The sequence below is a fragment of the Stylophora pistillata genome, chromosome 7 (genome assembly GCF_964205215.1).
Source record: "Stylophora pistillata chromosome 7, jaStyPist1.2, whole genome shotgun sequence".
In the NCBI taxonomy this organism is placed as follows: Eukaryota; Metazoa; Cnidaria; class Anthozoa; order Scleractinia; family Pocilloporidae; genus Stylophora; species Stylophora pistillata.
Window position 1 is genome coordinate 21,052,316 of NC_142525.1, and position 10,000 is coordinate 21,062,315.

Below are 10,000 nucleotides of genomic sequence, written 5' to 3' on the forward strand. Positions count from 1 at the left end.
AAAGCGTGACAGATCTCTCCAATATATGTTACCACTCTATTGTCCACAGCTTTAAACAATATTGAAAGTCCACGATTCCTTTTCTCGTAGGATATTTGTGAATTCCTCAGCTAACTCATTATATGACTGGTAGGTAGAGGGCAACTCTAGGGTTGGTCCACACGTGTGTGCGATGGGGGTTCTCCCTATACCTTCCACTGAGTTGAATGACACAGAAATTGTTTGTAGTACCATCACGTCAGAGCCAGTTACAAACTTCAGAAAGACCTTCAGAGACACCGCATCAAGAGATTTAATGAACTTTTTCAGAAAGCCCAAGGACTCTTTTTCTGCATCTGAAGTTGGCTTGGCATCTAGAGCTTTGATAACTTTCTTGGCAGTTGGCTTGTTATCCAAGAACAATTGCCTCAGACTCCCTACGTTAGCAAAGTCGGCTTGTCCCTTCAGGACTCCTAACACAGGGGCCCAGCAGTTGGCGATGTACCTTGGCTTTTGAATGATTTCTTGGTGCGCAAGCTCTGCAAATAGACTTTTGATATTTTGGGGCTTAGGTTTTCGATAGCACTTGTAACTGGACAAAAACTCGATGAGATCCTCGTCATCAGATTCAAAGTCTTCCGACAAGACTCTTTCCATCACTTCTCTCTCGTCAGGAGTGATGTATGATTTAAATGACTGAAGAAGGTCTGCCTCTGTAATTGTCTCCTCGCCGTGTAGACAGGATGCCAGGAATACTGGTGATAGGCATACGGGCACATAGCCTGCTTCTTTAAAACCATACAGCAACACACGCCCAATCGCTTCCCATTCGTGTTTTTGATGATCATGTCTGATGGAAGGTACCTTTTCAACGTGCCCCAACGTCAGCGAAGCAAATATGTGTTGCCAAAAAGTAGACAATACGTCTCTCAGTACGCCGGGGCCTTCTCCCTTCTCCAAACGACCATGGTCATCAATGACTCTTACATTTAGTGCTTGTCGTGTTATCTCTGGACGCGAGAATAACTGTATAAGGTCGTCCTTCAATCTTGTACGGTGGACCTGTACGGTCTGACTGCCAAAGTCTGTAAGATTAAAGTAGGAAAATGTCAGAATGGAAGCGAAAAAAATTCAAAAATTGCATTATCTTTGTTCAAAATGATAGCAATGAGAATGCGTTCTTTAATCTAATGGAAGCAAAATTCCATCTTAAAAACAGGCTTGACTAAAATGTCTTCGTAAGTTTCTTGATTGTATTCTCACCTTCTGAAAAGTGCTCTGTATTTGTAGAGGTGGTATTTTCCTGCCGGAAAAAAATAATCTGCCATCACCATAGACTGAAGACCATACTACGTAATAACTTGAGTAGAAAATGCGAAGTTGACTGTGCGGCCCAGTGGGCGGGGGAGGATGGTACCCCCTGATATAAGCTATATAAGTATCACAATGGTTTTTCAGGAGTTTTGTTTCGAAATTGGGTAAGGATTGTGCACTTATTTCTGTAACTGATTTTTGCTTTTATTTTTAATAAAAAAGTTTCTTTTTTAGGATTAGAAATCTCTTAAGAAGTGCACACTTTTCTTACAGTTTAGCCTTCAAAGCAGCTTTGCTCAAGAAGGTTTTGGTTTCACAGCAGCATGCTGTGGTTTGTGTAGATTCATGAGTAATGAGGTGTATCAGTTGATCCATAACCTATTTTATAGGTTAAGTATAAAATCACTTCAATAATAATTACAAAATAATATTTTCCTACCAGGGTTTCTGTCTCGGATGTACCACTCACCAATTGTGACAAATAAATTTGCCGAAACTGAAAACCCTAAAGATAAAAACATCACAAGAAATTAATACCAGAAAATCTCCCAAGGGCAGGTGATTTCTTCACCTCTTTCTAGTGTTACCTGATATCCTCAGTTTGGTATTGAAGTTGAAAGGCACTGGAAGCCACCAAAATATATACAAAGTAACAGGAATAACACATGCCGGCAGGATTTAATATGTTATTTATTATTTTTTATGTTTCACCTTGATTGCAAAATGCCTTAGGGCTATCGGATAGGGTGCTATAAAAAATTGTCAATTATTATTATTTATTATTAATTTCATTAAAAGGGATTAATATGCCCTCAGCCATAAAAAGAAGACAAAAATTAGTACTAGCCCACCTTTGAAGTTCTTTTCCAATTATTTCTCCATTTAATAATTTTTTGCCTTGGTGTATTTATATCTGTTACACTGTAGATTTTTGCCATAGGGTTACAATTTACGGCAAAAAACAGGGTGTATGTTCAGAAAAGAAGGTAAACTGAATGACACAGGACTTAAAAGTACCATCATGATCATCTGTGGGGATACATTTAGAGTAATGAAAAGAAATAAAACACCCTGAGAGCTTACACGGTTTGTCTGACTGTGTCTGGTACCCCTTTGTGTGGTCCTACAACCAGAAAAGCAATATGAAATAGTTTTGTTATGCTGTTTGACAACAGTTTTGATCCCAATGTAAGGTAGGTAAATTCTGCTTACCAGCCAAGTAAGGCTCGTAAGCAGCCCATCAGGCTGGAGCTTATCTTATCTTATCCCCATTTCTGTAGCATGAAGTGAGCAGGAGTATTTCTACTCCACCCTGGATGAGATGCTAGTCCATTGCACGTCTACCCTCCAGCATTAAAATTGCCAGTACCCATTCATGCCCTAGGTGGAGAGAGGCACTGTAAGGGAAAAGTGTCTTGCCCAAGAACACAACACAATGTCCCTGGCCAGGGCTTGAGCCTAGATCATTTGCTGCCGAGTTAGGCGCACTAACCATGGGGCCACCACACCTCCCACAATGTACTCACCTTTAATTAGCAAATGTAATTAATTCATTTTTCATTTATTTCTATATTAATTGATCTATTTATCAATAAATTTGTTGAAAATTTGTTTAGAAAGGATCTGTACCCAGTTATTGCCAAACATGTTTGATCATTGGTTTAAGACATTGATCAATGCATTACTTAATTTTCTGTTCCTGTAACTACTGTTATTTCATGCAGAAAAGACCACCTAGCCTAAGTGATAATGCATGCTAACTGATGACTTCATGATATGCTCATGTCTTTTCTGTGTCAAAGTCAACTCAAGAACGTACCTGCTTGGATTGCTGACCTGAGTGGCACTATTGTTGGCTACACTAAGGTTGCTGTCCTGAGTAGCATCATTGTTGGCTACAGTGAGGTTGCTGTCCTCAGTAGCATTATTGTTGGCTGGACTAGGGCTGCTGTCCTGAGTAGCTTTATTATTGGCCACACGAGGGCTGCTGTCCTGAGTAGCGTTATTATTGGCCACACTAGGGCTGCTGTCCTGAGTAGCATTATTATTAGCTACACTAGGGCTGCTGTCCTGAGTAGCACTATTGTTTGCTTGACTAGCGCTGCTGTCGTCAGTAGCATTACTATTGGCTAGAATAAGGCTGCTGTCCTTAGTACCACCACTGTTGACCACACTAGCAATTCTGTCCTCAGTAACATGGGTGACTTCAGGATTGTTTTGGCTGTAGGATTAGTGAGCATGTAAATGTAAGTTCCCTGGATCATTAACTTCAACATCTTTACAGATTACAAACAACACTTTTTAGCATTGGTGGAATGGTTGTGGTTTTATTCTTCATAAAATTAACACATTTCTTACTCTTTCCAACGAAGATTTTGAATTGATAAAATAAATTTTCATTTCATAAAATTCCACACAGACACAAACAGCCCAACTCTGTAAAATTATTACAATGTGCACAGTCATTCCATTTGAATGTAGTGACATGCAGAGTAGAAAAAATGGTAATGCACCTACTGGAATGCTGATGGATTCTAGTCAATAGGTAGTGGGTTTATTCTAATTATGTTATAACAATGTCTAATTGAAAAGCACATTGTACTTCAAATATGTAATAAACATCGATTAACATCACTTTTTCAGTTCATGGGCTAACAACATGACCACTTACGTGGCAAAGTCCCTTTCCATAAAGGCTGTTGGTAAGGTCGCATTGAAGTTGAAATCATCCATAGTACACCATAGATCAGGTACTGTGACATCCAGGTTGCTTAAATCTTCCAGATTTCCAAATCCTAGAAAGTTTAATCCATCTTCAGGATAAGAAGGCATGCCCTGTGTTTCCTGCATATTCAATATGGATTTGTCTGCCACCATAACAGATAATGATGGCATCAGTTCTGGCAGCCCACACCCTGAAAGGGCAAATGATTCTGGCTTGGTACTTAGAGAGCCAATCCAGTCATACACTGCACCCATTTCATCACTTGCTCTAAAAGCCCGTCTTTGAATACCCAAGGTAACATGACGGACTGAGACAACAGCACGAGCTTCATTAACTACAGGTTCAGGAGGTAGTCTTCTCTTACGTGCAGCTTGCAACTCCATTTGCCTCTTGGTTGCCTCCTCAATCTCCAGCTTTTGTTTTTCTTTTGCTCGGTCAGCTGCCAGGGACTCTTCATACTCCCTGTCCTGTTGGGCTTTAATGGTCTCACGTTCAGCACAAGTGCCCATCAGTCCACCATGGTTGGCATCATCATTGCATTCTTTCTTAGCATGAACTTTGGTTGGCTTCCTATCCACTTCAAAAACCTCTGGCAACTCTGCGTCACACCCTTGACTTTCCTTTTCAACTGATCTTGTCATCAAATAAAGTCTGACTGTGGTCAGGGCATGGTTGGTTATGTATCTGGCCAAAGTGAAATTTGCAAAGGATATCTGATCACCTTTGAAGTTTCCAAGTGTTGATGTCATGTCTTCAAATCTACCATAAAAGCTCATACCACCTGGGAAGAAAATTGATTTACCCAAAGCAATCAAATCACGAACATCTGAGCTACGTTCTGCTCTCACAGTTCTAGTCCCACCTCCTTTTGCAAGGCGAACTCCAACATACCTATTCTGTTGCGGGTCATAGTGCAGCCAGCCAAACTGAACTTTACGGTAGCCATTTATAATTTGGTTAGAGGGTCCTGGCTCTGTACTTGCCTTTTCTTCGGCTCTCTTTTTCTTTGGTTTTACCCTTTTTTTGAGGAGATCAAGCAGCTTTCTTTTCTTCTCATCTCTACTCTCACCTCGCAACTTTTCATTTACAAAGCTTCTTAAGGACAGCAGATCTCCCCTTCGCAATGGTCCTAACTCTTGCAATTGTTCATCTGAGGCAGTATTTACTGCCGAATAATCCATCTAAAAAATAGGAAATAGAAACTGCATTAAAATTATAAATGCCATCAATACAGCAACGTCTGAAAAAGGAATATTATTTCCTTCTATCTGGTTGATTCATTTTAACGAGTTTCAAACTTATTCAAGTCCATGAATTTGCATCTGACTGGATGGTAAAGATCTCTGACGAGTCTAATTAATGATTGTTTCCTGGCTGTTTATGTTTGATCCTTTCAATATTTCTATTTAAGGGTTATGCAACGCATTTTTGACGCATGCAAAGGTGGCTCAAACAGTGGTGAACTACAGCAGTGGGGAAGACAAGTTAGGATAGTTATTTATCGAAAAAACTATCGGGATGGTGATCATGTCCAGACAATTAAGTTCACTGCATACCTTCTCGTTCCTGAATCGAGCGATCACTTCGTCTCGAATCTCTCTTTTTGCGAGAAACTCGCATATCTATAAGCAGAAAAATGCGTTAAGTTGAAATCTGCGCTATTTTATGCAAATTTAGTGAATTCCAGTGAATACCGTGAACCTGAGAGTTATTTACCTCATTGGTTTCGGTTTCGAGTTCCGCCATCTTCTCTTGAGAAGCAACTTGAGCCCGCATTACTTCGGTCGCTAAAAAGTCGCTAAAAAAGTCGCTAAAAAAGTCGCTAAAAAAGTCGCTAAAAAAGTCGCTAAAAAAGTCGCTAAAAAAGTCGCTAAAAAAGTCGCTAAAACGATAAAAAAATCACAATTTTTGCATGGCACTTATGAGCCACCGTACATTGGGCTCGCACGGGATTTCTGAGATCCGTCTTATCCTCGACAAAAACTTATCAAGTAATTACAAAATCAAGCAATATAATTTCCTCCGATAGAACGTTTTTTCCCTCCGGATATAACATCATTTCCGGTTTAAATGATTTTAACCGGGAATATCAGTCGTAGCAATATAGACGAAAATCTTGCATAAATATACATTTATATTCGGATTTTTTTTTGCCAGTAATGCTGGAAACTGCAAGAAATACGACAGTATTTTTGCCTTTTTCTAGCTTAAAAGGATAAAAATAAATATAAAATACTTGCAGTCACCATATACCTCCTTACTATGGCGTTCTGACAAAACAAAGCAGCTCGAATTAGACGACATATATTCCTCAAGAAATTCTCTGAGATCACCCTCGAAGAAACAAAAGAAAAAAAATGAAGCCATTTTCTTTTCTGTAACCCTGCAAATGCAGATGCAGATGCAGATATTAGCATTTCTGGCGGGAAAGGTTTATTCATTCACGTATGACCATGTCAAATGTCCTGTGCGTGTCCGTGACGCCTAAACAACATACTACTGGAAAGGCATGTCCGCTGAAGACCCCCACACTCCGCCCGGGCGTTAATTTTTCCCGTTGTGTAACAGGACAACACATACATATCCTAGCGGCGCGGAGGTCGTTTGGTGCTTTCCTTGGCTCTAGGGGGCATCTACAAGTAGTAATTAACTTTTAGATGTCAGGGTAAGCTAGATTTTGTAAAGGAAACTTCCGTTACTCAGTTCATGGTTCATGCACGATCATATGGCGCGGCGGCAACACGTAGGTGTGACAGAATATTGCGTTGGACTCCAAACATGATCCTCAGTAGCTTTCGAAATCCACTTTGCAGTCATTTGAAATATCCGTGTAATGACTGTTTCTATTTTTTTTTTCAATTTGTGTCCCAATTGTAGGTTAAAAGTTCCTGAAGTTTTGGAAGGAAGAGATTCTATCAAATTGATCACATCAAATATCACGCTTTTCAGGATCAATGCTTCCTAAAGGTTTGCGAACCACTCTCGTTACGTAAGTGTTATTAAAGTTTCAAACCTAATGTTATTCTAGTGCACTACTCAGACCAAGCTTCCTTTCTTTCTCGATGTTTTGATGATTTCGCCGATTTCGGCGCATATGGTTTATTTGAGGTTGACAGTTGCATGATCGCCACAAACCAACCCTCTGAATTTGCCAAAGTCTCGATTTTTTGTACTTTCTGTCATTGGCGCACGTGTTCACGAGATTAGTCTTTGAGAAAGACGAACAAAAATGGGATGATAGTCTGTTGTTTGGTTCACTGCTCAGGATAGTTAATTGGTTTGTAGGTTGGTACAGAGGTAGTTTTCACAAGACCTTGTCTGAAATGAACCTCAGTATGGTTACAACCTGCCAGAAAGTGACACTGATGTATATACAGTAACAAAGAACAGAAAGTCGTACAACTTCGTCACAATAAGTCCCGAGGTTTGGTTTTTTAAAGCATTGACCTCTATTTTGAAAATATCGGCCGTTGTATATTGTTGTTATCGAACTTTTCGCGGTAAAATCCGCCATTTTGAAAATGTGTCAAGCTCTAACAAAATTTTTATTTTTTTTTATTTATTTATTACAATTTAATGACACATATAACTTACTTACTTACTTACTTACTTACATTAATAGATAATAATACAAAAGAGTAAAAAGAAAGGTGCCATAAGGATGGTCCGCAAAAGAGATAAATCCCCATGCACGGCAGACCACCTTTAACAAAAAAACAAATCCAAACTAAAATCAATCAAATCTTGCAGTCAAATAATCCCTTACACCCCTTTTAAAACAAGAAACACTTGGAGCCTGACGGACTGATAGTGGCAGCCCATTCCACATGTGGACAATCCTATTAAAATAGCAAAACCTAAAAGTATCAGTCCTCGCGTAGTTCTTTTTTAATTTAAGTTCGTCCTTACCCCTCAACGAGTATCTTTCCGAATGTGAATAAAATTGGATATAAGAGGATATATCTATATTAATATACCATTAAGAACTCTATAAAAAAATAGTACGTCAAAAAAGAAGCGTCTGTCCTCTAGAGATAACAGGTTCAGTTTTTCTTTACGAGTGTTGTAATCATCATCAGTTTTTAGAATAAACTTGGTGGCTCTTCGCTGAATCCTTTCCAATTTATTAATGTTTCTAGCCGTGAAGGGTGACCAGACAATAGTACAGTATTCCAATTGGGACCTTACCAAAGCACAGTACAACCTTCTTAACATGTTAACATCTTTCAGACCCTTGCATGTCCTTTTAATAAGGCCAAGAATCTTGTTAGCCTTGCTTGATATCTTATCAACATGAGCATTCCAGGACAACTTGTTACTAGTAACTAATCCAAGATCACAGAATTCAGATGTTTCTTCCAGAGAGCTCTCATTCAGCTTAAGGTCAGAACGAAAAGGCATACTTTTTTTTTGTGATACGCATCAATTTGCATTTCTTTACATTAAAATCCATTAGATTTCGCTGACTCCAGATGTGTAGATTATTCAGGTCAGATTGAAAATCATGTTGGTCTCATGTACAGTTTATCAGTCTTGATGTTTTACAATCATCTGCATACAGTGCAATTGTGTTTCCAGGCATAACCACATCCGGCAAATCACTAATGAAAATTACAAAAAATAATGGCCCTAGTAGGGAGCCCTGTGGTACACCAGATGGGATAACAGACCAGGTAGAACTCTGTCCTTCAATAACAACCCTTTGCTCTCTGTGGGTCAAGTAATCCTCGCACCATCTTAGTAGGCTACCAGAGATGCCGAAATTACACAACTTCAGAAGAAGTATATCATGTGATACTCTGTCAAATGCCTTAGAAAAATCTAAGAACACGACAAACACCCTGAGTATTTCCTATTTCGTGCGGCTGGTGTGGTAGTGGTTTGGTCGCTTGGCTTGCCTTCTTTTCCAACGGAACTCTCTCAAGGTTAAAAACCAATTATTTCTTCATGTATTTCGTTGGTTAATGAATGAACTTTTGTTAACTTTTGTTGCTCTAGTCAGTCAGACTCGACTAACGTGTGATGTTACATACATTGTAAAAAAACTTAACCCTTTCACTCCCAAGGGTGCCAATTTGCAGTGTTGCAACAATAGCTAATATTGTCACCACTTTTGTCCATGTTTTGCATTCCATATTATTTCATGACGTCATGACAACCATTCCGTCCAGGCAAAAAAATGTGTTATGTGCACCATCTTCTTTTTCAGAGTTTACTTCTTGTAGAATTGTCATTGATTGTACCGATGTGGAGATCGCAGCCCCGGGGTTAATGAGTTTGCAAAATGCCACTTATTCAAGCTACAGGGGTATGAACTCATTTAAAGTAATTGTCGGGGTTGCACCAAATGCAGTAATAACTTTTGTTAGCAAATTGTACCCTGGGTCCATTTCTGATAAAGCCATAGTACAACAGTCAGGTCTGTTGAACCATCTTGTTCCAGGGGATATGGTTTTGGCCGACAAAGGCTTTCTTATCCAAGACATCTTGCCCAATAATGTTTCTCTTAACATTCCACCTTTTTTGAATAATGCTGTTTTCACTGAAAGCGAAGCAAGGAAAACAAAATCCATTGCCAGAGCAAGGATCCATGTAGAGAGGGCAAATGCAAGGTTAAAGGATTTCAAAATTTTAACTTTCATCCCATATTATTTAAGATGTTATGCTGATGTTATTTTTCAGTTATGTGCTGCACTGGTAAATTTACAATTTCCACTTATCAAAGAGGGGTGTGAGGGGGCAGAGTTTGAGTGATCTGAGTACAAAAAGGATGTTTGGCTGTTATCAGTAAACAAATATAATGGTCATCATATGATAGAACTGAGTCAATTGAATAACTTTTTTCAATTATGTTAATATATAAACAAAGTCAGAATGCCATTATATTTTGTAAGACATTTAGTAGAAATAATAAAGATCAACACAACCTGCACTCTTTGTTACTCAAATTTACAATCTTATGTTTATCTCTTTAAAATTTGG

At 38.9% G+C, this 10,000-nt stretch overlaps 2 protein-coding genes and 1 long non-coding RNA gene across 8 annotated transcripts in view; 1 reads left to right on the forward strand and 2 right to left on the reverse strand.

The window, feature by feature from the left end:
- LOC148727031 (uncharacterized) overlaps positions 1–5,900 on the reverse strand; it is a 6,681-nt gene extending 781 nt beyond the window's left edge. The window contains exons 1-8 of one of the 5 annotated variants that reach the window (XM_088727258.1): positions 5,575–5,898; positions 4,910–5,199; positions 3,965–4,702; positions 3,113–3,514; positions 2,377–2,416; positions 1,733–1,798; positions 1,243–1,282; positions 1–1,064 (exon numbers count right to left, since the gene is read on the reverse strand). The exon at positions 1–1,064 is cut by the window's left edge and continues 781 nt beyond it. In XM_088727258.1, coding sequence (XP_088583384.1) covers positions 52–1,064; positions 1,243–1,282; positions 1,733–1,798; positions 2,377–2,416; positions 3,113–3,514; positions 3,965–4,702; positions 4,910–5,199 — 2,589 coding nt within the window. In that variant the 5' untranslated portion in view covers positions 5,575–5,898 and the 3' untranslated portion in view covers positions 1–51. Of the gene's footprint in view, positions 1,065–1,242; positions 1,283–1,732; positions 1,799–2,376; positions 2,417–3,112; positions 3,515–3,964; positions 5,423–5,574 lie in introns of those variants that run through there. The other 4 variants (XM_088727257.1, XM_088727255.1, XM_088727259.1 and 1 more) reach the window with 4 other exon arrangements.
- A 623-nt stretch (positions 5,901–6,523) lies between these two features.
- Positions 6,524–8,130, forward strand: LOC148727032 (uncharacterized). Of its 2 annotated transcripts, none has more exons than XR_015990083.1 (3): positions 6,524–6,761; positions 6,896–7,007; positions 7,304–8,130. It is a non-coding gene; the product is annotated as an uncharacterized LOC148727032 (long non-coding RNA). The 2 variants fall into 2 exon arrangements; XR_015990082.1 differs by having other exon boundaries at positions 6,524–6,683.
- A 1,722-nt stretch (positions 8,131–9,852) lies between these two features.
- The window catches only part of LOC148727033 (uncharacterized), a 1,939-nt gene continuing 1,791 nt past the window's right edge, over positions 9,853–10,000 (reverse strand). The window contains exon 2 of the mRNA XM_088728802.1: positions 9,853–10,000. This exon is cut by the window's right edge and continues 1,218 nt beyond it. The gene's annotated coding sequence lies outside the window, so the exon portion shown is untranslated.